Consider the following 15,483-nt stretch of genomic DNA (forward strand, 5'->3'; position numbering starts at 1 on the left):
TTAAGTGTGATCGCTCTAACAATGGAAACACATGTCCTCAAAGATGGAAGGCAGACGGGAGAAGGCGAGATCAGGTGGGACCATTCTAGCCAATGAGAGGGCAGATATGCGTGTGAACAACAGGTCATAGAGATTGCGGACATAGAGATTGCGGACTCATATTTGTATCTGTGCCATCATAGCGTCTGTGACAGCATGGGCAGCAACCATTAAGACTCCATTTTAAAGTAGTCAATTGTCCCAACTCATAAGAATCCCCACCCAGTTGGCTACTTTAAAATCGTGGAAGCTCCCCATTGCAGTGTCCATGCTAAAACAGGTTATATCCATGATAAGTCCTCTATCTATCTTTATGACAACAGGCACAACTCCTATATTAAGTARTTTTTTTCAAAGTTGCCGAAATACCATATGCATCCATATCAGTGCATTCCTATTAACCTAACCATTACGAAACTCCTTTTCGGTCAAATAAGCCTCACTTARAAAATTAGCAATTACATTTTTTGTTGACCAAATTTGACACTCTCCTTGACCTCACTTTGTGGGCTTATTTTCATGGAGAGATTTTGGGCTGAGTAAAACCTCTTCCTCTATGGCTGGATTCACTCTGTTTTCCATCCTTTCCATCAGCTGGGCAATCTGCAACTGCTATTTCCATTTGTGGACTTTTAAATGAATAATATAAAGCCATTGACTCTTGAAGAATATAACCTATAAATGCCTCATGTGCATAGTTCAACTGTCTAACCCACAGACTAAAAAACGAAGCCATCGATGACGTCACCCCATTGTTTCCTATGAGAATGCTCAGTGGCGCATTTGAAGATCAAGAGGTGTCATTTCAGCGTGTCACCATCTTGCTACACGAAGGAGTTTTAAGACACATTGCATGTGCAGTTTGAGCGCCTCTCTAGGAAGTGACGTTGCAGGCTAGCTCAGTGCTGCCTCCTCTCCATTTAGTCAGGGGAGAATGACTGCCCCATAGCATTGAGGATTTCATGTTGAAGGCCGACCGAAGCACGGCAGGTATTGTTTCCAGAAAACACAATCCCCCATTATAGTGAATGAGGAAACGGCGATCTATGTGGTCAATATTCATGGATATATAAAAAAACATTGAACACAATCATGGTACCAATAATTGGTTCTAATACACTAGGTGTATGTCCTTCAACTGATTCTTTTGAAATTGCACACAGAAGAAGTTAGAAGGACAATTTAGATGCGAATGCAGCCTGCAGTACCTCGGTCGGCCTTCATCTTGAAATCCTCAACGCGAGGGGGCAGTCGTTCTCCCCTGGTCTAAGATACATATTACTGTATTCCTTTACAGGATTTGGACTTTTTGCCCTTCCAAAATATTTAGATTTTTACAATTTTGAAAAAATGGCAAAATATGAATCTGATTGTATAAAATGTCCTTTAACCCCATCAGGACCCAAAAGATAAGTGTGTTTAATTGTAAAGAAACACTGTATAGCTTCAAAACATGGTTAAAACAATCATTTTGATCTCATTGATGGTCAGTCCTTGCATCCATAGCCCCGACTAAAGGGTGACCGCTTTGTTATTGTTTGAACTGCAGATTGCCATTTCATGAATCTCTTCTGGTTGACCTGCACACACAGAGACGTTTAAAGGACATTTTATACAATCAGATTAATATTTTGTCATTTTTTCAAAATGGTAAAAATCTAAACATTTTTGAAGGGCAAAAAGTCACAATCCTGTAAGCGAATACAGTAATATGTATCTTAAGCATTTGTCAATACAGTATCAGCTAAATGTACCAGAAGGGGGAGCCAACTTATTGTTTATCAGAAATATCTATTTGATCAAATACCCAACTCCTAACATCATACACAATCATGTACACACCAATAACAACTCTACTGATGTCCCTGAGACAAGCTAGGTTTCAAAACTTTTATTTTCTGTGAMAGAACTAATTCAGCCTTGGTACACATTACAGATTGTGTACRTCCCTCCTGTTTTGGGTGCACAATGAAAGAAAAATTATGACATTCAAATACATTTGAACAGCAAACAAATACATTTAAACCAAAAAACCCTGATAAATAAAATAAAACACACAATGAAACCTAGAACCAAGCATTCTGAGAGAAATATGGTGCTCGTATTACCTAGCCTGGTGGTCCAGTCTGTTTGCGCTTTTGCCAACTCCTCWCTGTGTTCATTCCTTGTCATACAGGATGTACACTACATGACCAAAGGTATGTGGACACCTGCTCGTCGAACATCTCGTTCCAAAATCATGGGCGTTAAAATAGAGTTGGTCCCCCCTTTGCTACTATAACAGCCTCCATTCTGCTGGGAAGGCTTTACACTAGATGTTGGAACATTGCTGCGGGGACTTGCTTCCATTCAGYCACAAGAGCATTAGTGAGGTTGGGCACTGATGTTTGGCAATTAGGCCTGGCTCGCAGTCGGCGTTCCAATTCATCCCAAATGTGTTCGATGGGGTTGAGGTCAGGGCTCTATGCATGCCAGTCAAGTTCTTCCACACCGATCTCGACAAATCATTTCTGTATGGACCTCGCTTTGTGCMCGGGGGCATTGTCATGTGAAACAGGAAAGGGCCTTCYCCAAACTGTTGCCACAAAGTGGGAAGCACAGAATTGTCTAGAATGTCATTGTATGCTGTAGCGTTAACATTTCCCTTCACTGGAACTAAGGGGCCTAGCCCGAATCGTGAAAACAGCCCCAGACCATTATTCCTCCTCCACCAAACTTTACAGTTGGCACTATGCATTGGGGCAGGTAGTGTTCTCCTGGCATGCACCAAACCCAGATTCATCCGTCAGACTGCCAGATAGTGAAGSGTGATTCATCACTCCAAAGAACGCATTTCCACTGCTTCAGAGTCCAATGGCGGTGAGCTTTACACCACTCCAGCCGACGCTTGACATTGCACGTGGTGATCTTAGGCTTGTGTGTGACTGCTCGGCTGTGGAAACCCATTTCATGAAGATCCTGACGCTGCCTCCAGAGGCAGTTTGGAACCCGGTAGTGAGTGTTGCAACCGAGGACAGCCGATTTTTACGCGCTACACGGTTCAGCACTGGGCGGTCCCGTTCTGTGAGCTTGTGTGGCCTACCACTTCGCGGCTGAGCCGTTGTTGCACCTAGATGTTTCCACTTCACAATAACAGCACTTACAATTGAGCGGGCCAGCTCTAGCAGGGCAGAAATTTGATGAACTGACTTGCTGAAAAGTTGGCATCCTATGACGGTGCCATGTTGAAAGTCACTGAGCTCTTCAGTAAGGCCATTCTATTGCCAATGTTTGTCYATGGAGATTGCATGGCTTTGTGCTCGATTTTATACACCTGTCAGGAACTGGTGTTTGCTGAAATAGCCGAATCCACTAATTTGAAGGGGTTTCCATATGTATATGTAGTGTATGTATARCTTGACAAGGATAGAAGAATAGAAAGTTGGCTACAGCACAGTTACAGAAGGGGACCAGGCTACACAGTATGTATGACCAATGTTAATACATAAAACAATTAGTCTAGAGACGGGCCTAGGCTTGTGACAAGCTGAGGAAGAGTGAATCAATAAAATATTGTCAATGTGTGTGAGACATCACTAATAGGAACAATGAGAAAGGTKAAATAAACAGAAGCCATAATATGGCTTTTTTTTTTACGCATCAGCTATCCTGATAGTGAATSAATGTGCTTAATGTGAGAGAAAAAAATTGGTCTCGATTCCTTTTGTTTTGTTTAAACCAGTCAAAACTGTGTAAGAAGTTACAATACCATGCATTCACACAATACTGATAAAGTGATACTTCTTTTTTTTAGGTTTGGCTGAATTCACTCTGTAGTAGGTGTGTAGTATTCGTTTAGGCCCCTGAATGACGACAAGACAACTTCCATTGCAAGAAAGGATAAAAATGCCTCAACAGGGACCTTGAGAACCACCCAGACTCATTCAGAAATATAGAGGAAAATAGGGGTGAAAGTCAATTCAAACATTCAACATTAGCTATTCTTGTGTCCCCAAAGGGTAGGAAAATAAATAGCTTGAATCTTATATGTTCAACATTGAGGCCAACTACCTCACTTTGACAACACTGTACACTATATACAAAAAACATAACACAGACAAAGTACTGCTTCGTCTTTTCCTCAAACTCGACATCGGCAAACTCAAGCAGAAGCAATGTCGTTTTGGACAGTACGAATAACTTTCATCAACACAAGAGTATGAGATATTGCCTTTCATACAAATAAGAAAATGACTTGTTCACATTACTTGAAAAGAAGTGTAGTTTTTCAGATTACATTGTTCTAGGAGCAAACACACAAAAACAAACTTTAATGAACCCAAATCCATTACTGCTCATGATCAAAATGTGTCCCCTAATGTTAATGATAACTACGGCTTATTATATACAGTTATGTTTACACTCATGCATATAGTTTACAAGTAGCACATTGATAATCCAACATTGCGGATTGATCAGACAGAGGTATAGACAACACTAGCACACTATGCTCACCACAGCGCTAAAGTGAACATCGCCGCACACCCGGACAAGGAATCAACAACAATGTATGACTAAACTTGACACACGAGAAATTCTTGAGGACTTTCCTATGAAAAAAGCACAACTGTAGAGTTTGTGCTGTTTTCTCTGTCACCTGCGGTAGTTAACAAACCAAATGGAAGATGCTAGTGACATCACATATATAAAAGGATTGGCAGTCTCTGTCTTGGAGATCTTGATAGCGTACTACAGGGATGGGCAATGGAACTCATCATGAGGGACTGCAGTGGCTCGTGGGTCTGCGGGGGGTGGTATGGATGTCCATACCACCCCCCGCGAACAAAACATTTTAGCGAACCCCTCGTGACAGCGAAGAGAAACATTTTAAGTTTTAAGTAAATTTCCTGCAATTCTACACATTTTGCCATGGGGCGCAGAGAAAATGTTGACGTTTTAAAGCAAGTTTGCTGCAATTCTACACATTTTGCCACAGGGCGGAGAGAATATTTTTTTTATTTTACATCTAATTGAATGCAGTTCTATTCATTTTGCCATGGGGTGGAGAGAAAAAATAGCAGTTTTACAGCTAATTTCATGCAATTCTACCAATTTTGCCATAGGGTGGAGGTAAATGTTATCAGTTTTTAATATTATAATTGATAATCAATGGGCCCTACTCTGTTTGGTAATTCGACCATGCTTACTACAAGTCTAGATAGCTGGCCGCTAGACTAACTTACCAATCAAAAAACAATTAGCAGACATGGGCTAATTGAGTGACTGCTGATGCACAACCAAATTTCGAAATTTCACCTTGTGTATTCTATTATTCTAACTCTCAACCGTAAGTTGAGACCCCGACTAAGCTCCTAAGAATGTGTTTAAAAAAATAAATAATGATGTATTGGTCCGCAGGCCTATCCAAGGCAGTTGCCCATCCAAGGCATACTATACATTTTCTGGAATTTATCTTCTTACTACGATGGAAGTCCTTTTCACCCAAACATGGAAGATCCATACTGTATCCTTGTCTTAGGATATAATTCTTGTCATATGAGGTCTGATAAGAATATCAAAAGAGCTTCAACTCAACCAACCACGCTAGAAAAAGGTTGATTCATTTTCCTAAAAACATTTTCAAAAAGCTTTCACTGAAAGATATCGAGGCTCATTCCTTCCAATTATATATTTTTTGTTGATAAAACAACTTAGTTTAGTTTTTGTTTTACAATGATATTTAATTTGTAAATTGTGTTAAATGTATCTTCGTGAAAATTCAGATCACCTTCTGACAAAACATCTCGGTGTATTGTGGTCTTCTTTACACTGTCTYCACTGTATAACATTCTCACAATCTCTTCATTGTAAAAATGGTCCGTTAGCAGACAAAGCCGACTGAATTAAATATGTTTAACACAATTAAAAGAAAGATCATAGAAGATATAGGATATAAATACATTTCACAAAGACATAATGCTTATTTCACCTCTAATTAATTATTTATTGACTTGTCTAGTGTAATAGTATTGTTGCTGATAAATGTTTCATGGGGAATTTAAAAAAAATATATAACATGTGCATTAGTGACATTTTATATCAAGACATTCTTCTAGTAAGGAAAGGTTTCTTTAGTTTCTGTAATATTGGATATGCAGTCATGACTGCAACAGTACTGTGTAGACATAAAATGAGTTATAGTCTCATTTAGGTATTTACCTCAGTAACTATGTAGTTATCATCCATATGCCYTTCGCATTTAAACAACCACTCACGTTTCTGTGTTACAGGAATATTATGACATATTTGTCTAGTGTATTTTTGGGGGGCACTGGATAGATTGTGGACGCCAGCCAGCACCACTTTTAGGCATAGCTTTGAAGTTCTGTATAACCAAACAAGCACAAGTTTTTTGCTTCATCTGAAATTACATTTTGGATACACAGCCTTAGGAGTCTTGATCCAATGCAAGTCAACAGAGAGCTTCCATTTAAAATAAAGCTGCAACAACAGGATTAAAGGAGCTAGAGGACAAACACTAAATTAATAGTTWAAAAAAATATATATAATTCACGTCTGAAATATTTGGGCCACCATCCTGCTGGTGTTGGTTCAGAGGCCTTAGTTATATTAGTGGATTCTTCAGATGTCTTGGATGTGGCAGTAAATGGCTGTTAGATTTAGGATAAAGGGAGGTGGTAGTCAATGGCGTAGGAGACCTTGGATGTGACACGTCAATGCCTCCAAATCCTTGGATTTAATCGTACATAGTTCAGAGGCCTTGGATGAAAGCAATAAAATGGTTATATATTTATTTTTTTGCTTTCAAAGACAAAAAATCTTTCAATTTTATTTTAGAAGCTTTCAAATACTTTTGAATAGCTTTATAAGACCTTATAGAAGCTTTCAAAGACTAAGAAGCTTTCGAAGATCTTTCTGAAGCTTTTGAAGACTCTAGAAGCTATTGCTTTTTGAATCTTGCTTTCAGATTCTTTATAGAGAAGTTAGAAGCCTTTGATGTGGCAATACGCTTCCAGGGAGGAGAATACGATGTACATRAGCCACAGGCTGAAGAAGAGACAGGTGGTCGCAATTTTGGGGCCCCGGGGCCCACCCAGCTCGCCCCCAATCTCAGGTCGGCGCCGGTACATGAGCACGGCCACGGCGACAAAGGCGAAGATGGTGAATAGGGTGACGGAGAARGCCAGGGTGCCCGGGTCCACCCGGAAGTCGTTGCCCTTGGAATTGTGGTAGATGGCGGCRATGGACCAGGCCACGCCGATCCCCAAGAAGACGTTGACGGCATTGCTGCCCGTTACGTTGCCGATGGAGGCRTCGGCGTACTGGTCCTGGATTGCAGCTACCTTGCTGGCAAACGTGTCTGGGGGAGCGAGAGAGAGATGAAGAGAAAGGGAAAGGAAGAAAAGGAAGAATTGTGAATGGTGGTAGGTGGTAGGGTGACATGGATCCAAAATTAGATGTCCATGCATGACAAGAGATATGACATAGTGTACTATTAAAGAACACTGCATACAAAGCACTGCTTTTAGGAGTGATGTCGTGGCTGAATCAGATTTAGCTAGGTAACATAGATAGATAAGATGTTATTTTCATCATATGCTTGTGAGATACTTGTCATTAGAATGATGCCCTTTGGACTATAGGGTTGGAAGTGCATTTTCCCTTCTGAGATAGGGAAAATCACTTGGGGCCCAGAGAGGGGAGAGGTCAGGTTAAACCTAAATATCTGTTAAACCATGTGGTGCTATGTAGAATATCAGAATGGGAGGAGGACAGAATGGAACATTGTTTTCTTAGGGGAATGCGTCTGTAACTATTCCTAAACCATGTGAAGGGATGGCGTTATTAATGGGGAACCAGTTAGTTATCTCATACAATGTCTGTACGCCAGTCACTCCGTACTTTTCTCTTGGGGGGAAGGAGTAAGGCAGTGTTTGGAACCATTGTATGTCCCCTCTGAGGTTGCCCTTATCTTGATCTGGTATATGACCTAAGAGGCTCACTGTCTTTTCTGAGCTTATCCAGGAGGGGGTGTATTTGAGATGGGAGTATTTCAATTGACAATTGATATATGCCATTGGATGAGGTAATGTTTTGGTAGACAGTGAMGTACCAAGCATGAGATTGAAACCTYGTCTTAGGAGACCAAACTTAACGATGATTTATAGCTGATGCTGTCTAGCTATGGGATACTACTCTTTCAAGTAAGAGGTTCTTTGTAAGTTGAGAGGGGTGTATCTTGGCTATAAATGAAACTAAGAATTGTTTTGTAAGGACTCTCAGAGAATTCATTGATAGACACTGAATTGATCTGAGAGTCAAAAAAGGGCTTTGGTGAAGCTCATATATATTAAAGATGGATTTTATAATATAACTCTGACTTGTGTGTGTGGTTGGCTCTCTCTCTCTCTTCATTGAGTAATAAAGGAAATTACAATGCCTAATTGTGATAAAAACCTAATTGCCTAATTGCCTAATTGTGATAAATGCCTAATTGTGATAAATGCCTAATTGTGATAAAACAATGCCTAATTGTGATAAAACCCTGTCATGAGAATGTAGAGTTAGATGGTGTATGTTACTAACCTGACCTCCCAATGCCGCAAACACTAGATTGGTGACAGAGTCCTAATAAGACCCACCGTTTGTGAATGTGTCTGTGTGTGTGTATACATGTCTGTGTGTATTGCGGCATGTATGGAACGCACCTGGCACAGACGTCCCGAGCGCCACAAACACCACGGCGGTCACGGAGTCCTTGAGGCCCACGGTACAGCCAAAGTGGGAGGCCAGGTCTCCAATGAAGGCGGTGAGCAGGCCAATCATACTGATGGAGACCACGAAGCAGGCCCAGCCGTTCCAGTAGTCGGTGGGCGGCACAAAGGCGAACAGGAGCTTCCAGAAGACTGTGAGAAAGTGCATGACGTAATCAAAGCAGGAGGGCAGCTTCTCCTCGCCGCACTCGTCCTCATCATCATCGCCTGAGACATTTTGAGGGGAGGAAAGATGTGTTGTAACCCCGACTTCGTAGTTCAATTTCAACATTTAACATGTTTAAAACCTCTGCTACAATGTTAAGTTTCTCTGCAATGTAATCAAGTCTTAAACTGTGAGTGGACCAGGAGAAACTTGCCACCACTAGTCCATTCTAAATTAAAACACAGACGTTCCGGCATTCCTAGTAGTGTTAGCCGTTAGCCCCACTCTCTCCACTCCCTACAGACTGTGTGGAGAGTGAATTTCCACATGACACAAACAATGAAGYCTCTCATCACATCAAGTCAGGACAGTGAGCCACATCTCTACTCATTGAAGCCATGGGAGAGTTCATTAGGGTGACTGACAGCGTGGCTTAAAATAGCTGATGGGCAAAATCCATCTGAATGCGTTTCTCTGCATGGGAGCAGGGAATGGTCACGTTTTTGTGTGTWTGTGTGTGTGTGTGTGTGAGTGTGTGTGTGTGTGTGTCTGTATTTGTGTGTATTTTTGCTAATACAATACACGTGYCCATGAGTATGTCTCAAGACATAGGCCTGCATTTCAATACCTGTTTCAATGCTTGTTTCTATGCATGCGTGCATGCATGGGTGCGTGTGTGTGCTCATGCATGCATTTGAGTGGACAGGAGGCCATAGTGGTTAAAAAGATCCAGCTTGACCATGTCCTGCCTTGTTTTGTTTCCAATCGAATATGTGTTACGGTAAACATACAGGTTAGGGATGAGATCAACCATAGCCCATCCGCAGGCAAAGACTCTGTGCCTATTCCCAGAGGAAAGGGTCTGCCCGGATATTAGCACTGTTCAGAACTCACGAGTACAAACTCACACTCACACCACACACTCACACACACACACACACACACACACACACACACACACACACACACACACACACACACACACACACACACACACACACACACACACACACACACAACACACACCACACAACATCACACACACACACACACACACACACACACACAATGGTCGTGTCTGAATACCCATACTTGCATTCTAAATAGTAGGCATTGTTTTATAGAATTTTATATTATGTGAAATTTCAAAATGTTTGTATGCTTTAAATGGCAGGATGTCATACTAATTTCAGCTTGTCAGCTARTAGAATTCACTGGACACTTTTGAGGAAGATAATCTTCAGCTGATAATCAGCTGAGGGGACGTGCTGTACCAAAAAAGAACGAATGGCGGGAATAAACGTAATTGCTCATTAGATGATGCATTCTCAGGAGCCTAGTATGCTGATATTTGTTGCTWACCGAATTAGTTTTTTTCTAAACAGTATGTGGTACTAGCACACAATATGCAGTTTAAGTAAATAGTAGGAAAGCCTGATTCTGGACATGGCCACAAACACACGGCCACACACACACACACACACACACACACACAMGTAGTTTAGAATTCATGAATTCATTACATACTAATTCATTACATGGACTTTTTAATGATCTCATTACTAGCCCTGGAGGAATCTACTCTGGAGTGCACTCCCATGGCTAACAAGCTTAGCCATCTCCACTCAGGCTCTCAGTGGAACTTTGTGTGAGATGTGTGAGATGTGTGTATATGTGATTGTGTGTGGGGGGGTGTGTGTGTGTGTGTGTGTGTGTATGTGTGTTGCTTGATGAGTTCGTTGTGCTTCGGCGCTGCTTCGCTGATAAATCAACAGTGCTTCGGAATGTGCTTTGGAGGGCGCCGCTACTGGAACTTCACAGTTCCCGCTAATTACAAAAAGCGTTCCAATTAAGATCTGGGCAGATGGCATTGTGGCTAGGGTGATTGTGTAGCCAATTAAGACAAATATGATTTGAAAGGAAAATAACATATTTGGGACAAGATTTGATTTTGCTCTGAATACATCATCCCGTATTGTTGTCCAAGAATCAGAATATAGGTTTGCGTCCCAAATGGCAACCTATTCCCTATAGTGCACTACTAGGCCTTGGTCAAAAAGTAGTGCACTGGGCCTCCCGGGTGGCGCAGTGGTCTAGGGCACTGCATCGCAGCGCTAGCTGCAGGTTCCAGGTTCTCCAGGTTCTGTCGCAGCCGGCTGCGACCGGGAGGTCTGTGGGGCAACGCACAATTGGCCTAGCGTCGTCCGGGTTAGGGAGGGTTTGGCCGGTAGGGATATCCTTGTCTCATCGTGCACCAGCGACTCCTGTGGCGGGCCGGGCGCAGTGCGCGCAAACCAAAATAAAAAATAAAATAAAAATTAAAATTTACTATAAAGGGAATATGATGCCATTTGGGACGCAGACTGGTGTGATGTTTAAGAGGCTACCCTGAAGGGTTCTTCCTACTGCACTTCCTAGACCTAGGGAGTTTTCCCCTGCCACTCTAGTTGTGGCTTGCTCTTTTGGGGTTTAGGCCTGGTTTGTTGGTTAGGCAATTTGTTACAAACACTTTTCTATAAAAGGCTGCCAATGAAATGATTGATTGATTGATCTGCTTACCAGAGCTGACTGTGATAGCTTCCATAAACTGCTGCCTCCAGCTATTGGTTCCAATCAATAGAGCCAAGTTGGTCTTCTTAATCAGCTTATCCACTGTGTTCTGTGGGGCACCAGAAGATAATATTTCAGTCTATTAATCCTCAAACCTGCTTATTTAGCATTCCACAAACACAGATACATGCCCAATGAACACACCTTGGCGGTGAACATGATGTACAAGTCTATAAAATACAATAAAGACAAACCAGTTTGATTTATCAGGGCAGACTGTGAGCCAAACCATTTCACATACCCTATATCAACCTCAAAACATACCCTGACTCCTACCCCTAAAACTACCCCAAACTGCAAAGACATTTTTAATGCTCAAATTCCAAAATGTTCATCCTGATCACTGTCTCTTTCATGTGGAAAATGGAACTTACAGTATCAGTACACCTTTTGGATTGACAGATGGGAGATACCACTTAAGACACCAGAGGTACGACTTACTGTAAGTAATGGGAGATACAATCTCAAGTGCAGCTGGTTGTCTTACTCCCTCCCTTTCCAAGTGGTGGAGTGGGTGGTTTTAAAGGTCCACTAGTTGTTTTACGGTCCTATCAAAGCTGTGATTTACTATTATTAAAGGTACAATTTGCAGGTTTGTGCGCGACACGGCAGATTTCCGATATAAATGCTAGTTAATGATCTGTCATTCTCATTGAAAGCAAGTCTGGTAAGCGGTAGATCCGTTCTTTGTGCGGTATGCTATGCTTCCCCTCTATAAGTTTTGTTTTTGCTTATTTTTTGTTTTAGTTTTGTACGTCAGCTTCAAGAGCTGAAAATACAATATTTTGGGTTATTCCAAATATATGTCACAGCGTTTTAGATATTGCAACGATTCTCTACACTATACATTGCTTTTTTGTGTCACTAAAACTAAAATCAGGGGAACATTTTAGTAACCAGGAAACTTCTTTCTAACAAACCAAAAGGTAGTCATTAATCTAGTAAAATAGAGCGCCTCAGAAACAGACCAAAGCGGAAGTGTGGTCTCGTACCTTGAACTCATACGACTCCTCGATGACAACTTCCAGTTTGACGTGCTCCCCGAGGGTGGGCCGGCCCATCTCAGCGATGCGGCGTTCCTCCTCCTCTTTCTTGGAGAGAGCTTCCTCGTCCCCTTCCTCTGAGGGTGAGAGGGGGAAAGAGGAAAGGAGAGAGAACACATTTGGGTGGTTAGCGGCCATGACACGGACGATACCCATAAGAGAACATTCATGTGTTTCCGTGAGTGGTCAAGGTAGCTGTTCAACACCTGCCTTTGAAAACCTTTACACTTTTCAAAATATTGTGCTAAGTACTATGCTGCCTTGGATATTTTATTTTCCCATAATCCTTTCTAGCACAGTTCCAGCTACTGTGGTGGATGCATAACCTGGCCCGAGCATAACAGTTCAGCTTGGCTCTGTTTTGCGAGGCTCATAAGTGTGAAAATGTCACTTGAGTCCAGGTTTCTGTTGCAAGTGTACCTTCTTGTGCTCTGTTTATGCTAACTGAGCAAAGATAAAGTGAGGACTAGGAAAAGTGTGCATTCACAGGCTACATAAACGATCTGTGGTAGGAGAAGCCACAAAGGTGTGTGAAAGAGGCAAATGTGCAATAGCTGCATGATACTGACTATTAGCGTCGCTGTGACAATCTAGTCATTTGACTGGCCCAAAGCTAGTCATCGAAGCAGAAACAGAGACGTACTGAGCTGATAAAGAAAGGAAGTTCTTTCAGAGTGACACTGGAAATAAAAAAGCAGACTGTTATTTCGCAGAGATTACCAGTCGGAGGCAGTATTGAGACGGCCGTGACAGAGAACTCATGAGTCAGACAGTGGCGTGCGCACAGCCTTTGACACAACACCGGCACATGGATGGTGAGAGGGAGGATAGAAGAGAGCAAGACGATAGAGAAGTGAGGGGAGGATAGAGAGGACAAAGGGAGGATGTATACCTGCAATGCTGATAATGGTGGCGGGGACAGGGTTATCCCTACCCTGCACTTTCCGGTAGACGTCCCTGCCTGAGGGACAAGTTCACAGTTCAAAGTTCATTGCAGAAAGAGCCCCCATTAGTTAAAAAAAACAGTTTCCCAAGGTTTCCGGATAAGTCAAAAACACTATCCAATATATTTCACAATATTATGGTGGAGGAACGCACGTTTCAATTGAAAAGCTGTTGAGATTCTTTGATCCCACTGGAAACTTTACTTTGTTGAGTACATACATTTGAGTACATTTGCTTTGAGACTTTTGTTAAAGTGGCAGCTATAGAGGAAATATGTTTTTAAAGTTATCCGGGGAAAACCAGTGACTGTGTTTGATTGAAAATATTGTTTTTCATATAGCATTGGATCCAAACACTCCTCCTGAAGAGCTACTGAATGTGAAGAGTTTTGTTCCTGCCCACCATTAACACACCTGAATCAGCTAATCCCAGCCCAGACCGAAGAGCTGAATGAAGTGTGTAGGCTAAGTCCTATCAACTGTGTTATTGCTGGGCTGGAACAAAAGCCTGCACACTCAGTACATCTTCAGGACCGGAGTGACCACTGACATCCATTTGAAGTYGGAAGTTTACATACACCTTAGCCAAATACATTTAAACTCAGTTTTTCACAATTCCTGACATTTAATCCCAGTAGAAATTCCCTGTCTTAGGTCAGTTAGGATCACCACTTTATTTTAAGAATGTGAAATGTCAGAATAATAGTAGAGGGAATGATTTATTTCAGGTTTTATTTCTTTCATCACATTCCCAGTGGGTCAGAAGTTTATATACACTCAATTAGTATTTGGTAGCATTGCCTTTCAATTGTTTAACTTGGGTCAAATGTTTCGGGTAGCCTTCCACAAGCTTCCCACAATAAGTTGGGTGAATTTTGGCCCATTCCTCCTGACAGAGCTGGTGTAACTGAGTCAGGTTTGTAGGCCTCCTTGCTCGCACACGCTTTTTCAGTTCTGCCCACACATTTTCTATAGGATTGAGGTCAGGGCTTTGTGAAGGCCACTCGAATACCTTGAATTTGTTGTCCTTAAACCATTTTGCCACAACTTTGGAAGGTATGTTTGGGATCATTGTCCATTTGGAAGACCCATTTGCGACCAAGCTTTAACTTCCTGACTGATGTCTTGAGATGTTGCTTCAATATATCCACATAATGTTCCTTCCCTCATGATGCCATCTATTTTGTGAAGTGCACCAGTCCCTCCTGCAGCAAAGAACCCCCACAACATGATGCTGCCACCCCCGTGCTTCAAGGTTGGGATGATGCTCTTCGGCTTGCAAGCCTCCCCCTTTTTCCTCCAAACATAATGATGGTCATTATGGCCAAACAGTTCTATTTTTGTTTCATCAGACCAGAGAACATTTCTACAAAAAGTACGATCTTTGTCCCTATGTACAGTTGCAAACGGTAGTCTAGCTTTTTTATGGCAGTTTTGGAGCATTGGCTTTTTCCTTGCTGAGCGGCCTTTCAGGTTATGTCGATATAGGACTCGTTTTACTGTGGATATAGATACTTTGTACCTGTTTCCTCCAGCATCTTCACAATGTCCTTTGCTGTTGTTCTGGGATTGATTTGCACTTTTCGCACCAAAGTAAGTTAATCTCTAGGAGACAGAATGCGTCTCCTTCCTGAGCGGTATGATGGCTGTGTGGTCCCATGGTGTTTATACTTGCGTACTATTGTTTGTACAGATGAATGTTGTACCTTCAGGCGTTTGGAAATTTCTCTTGGCTGATTTTGATTTTCCCATGATGTCAAACAAAGAGGCACTGAGTTTGAAGGTCGGCCTTGAAATACATCCACAGGTACACCTGTCTCTTATACACATCTAGATGTGTATAAGAGACAGCCCAAGGATGAACCAGACTTGTGGAGGTTTTGTTTTCTGAGGTCTTGGCTGATTTTGATTTTCCCATGATGTCAAAC

The 15,483-nt window shown here is 41.9% G+C and overlaps 1 protein-coding gene across 4 annotated transcripts in view; it reads right to left on the bottom strand.

Moving 5' to 3' along the window:
• Positions 1 to 1,915: 1,915 nt before the first annotated feature.
• LOC112080719 (sodium/calcium exchanger 1-like) overlaps positions 1,916 to 15,483 on the bottom strand; it is a 45,521-nt gene continuing 31,953 nt past the window's right edge. For all 4 annotated transcript variants that reach the window (XM_024146562.2, XM_024146561.2, XM_024146560.2 and 1 more), the window contains 5 exons: positions 13,504 to 13,572; positions 12,561 to 12,688; positions 11,518 to 11,617; positions 8,748 to 9,020; positions 1,916 to 7,399 (listed from right to left, as the gene is read on the bottom strand). In XM_024146562.2, the coding sequence (XP_024002330.1) occupies positions 7,023 to 7,399; positions 8,748 to 9,020; positions 11,518 to 11,617; positions 12,561 to 12,688; positions 13,504 to 13,572 (947 nt within the window). In that variant the 3' untranslated portion in view covers positions 1,916 to 7,022. The remainder of the gene's footprint in view (positions 7,400 to 8,747; positions 9,021 to 11,517; positions 11,618 to 12,560; positions 12,689 to 13,503; positions 13,573 to 15,483) is intronic.

This window comes from Salvelinus sp. IW2-2015, unplaced genomic scaffold (assembly GCF_002910315.2).
Source record: "Salvelinus sp. IW2-2015 unplaced genomic scaffold, ASM291031v2 Un_scaffold16450, whole genome shotgun sequence".
Taxonomy (NCBI): Eukaryota; Metazoa; Chordata; class Actinopteri; order Salmoniformes; family Salmonidae; genus Salvelinus; species Salvelinus sp. IW2-2015.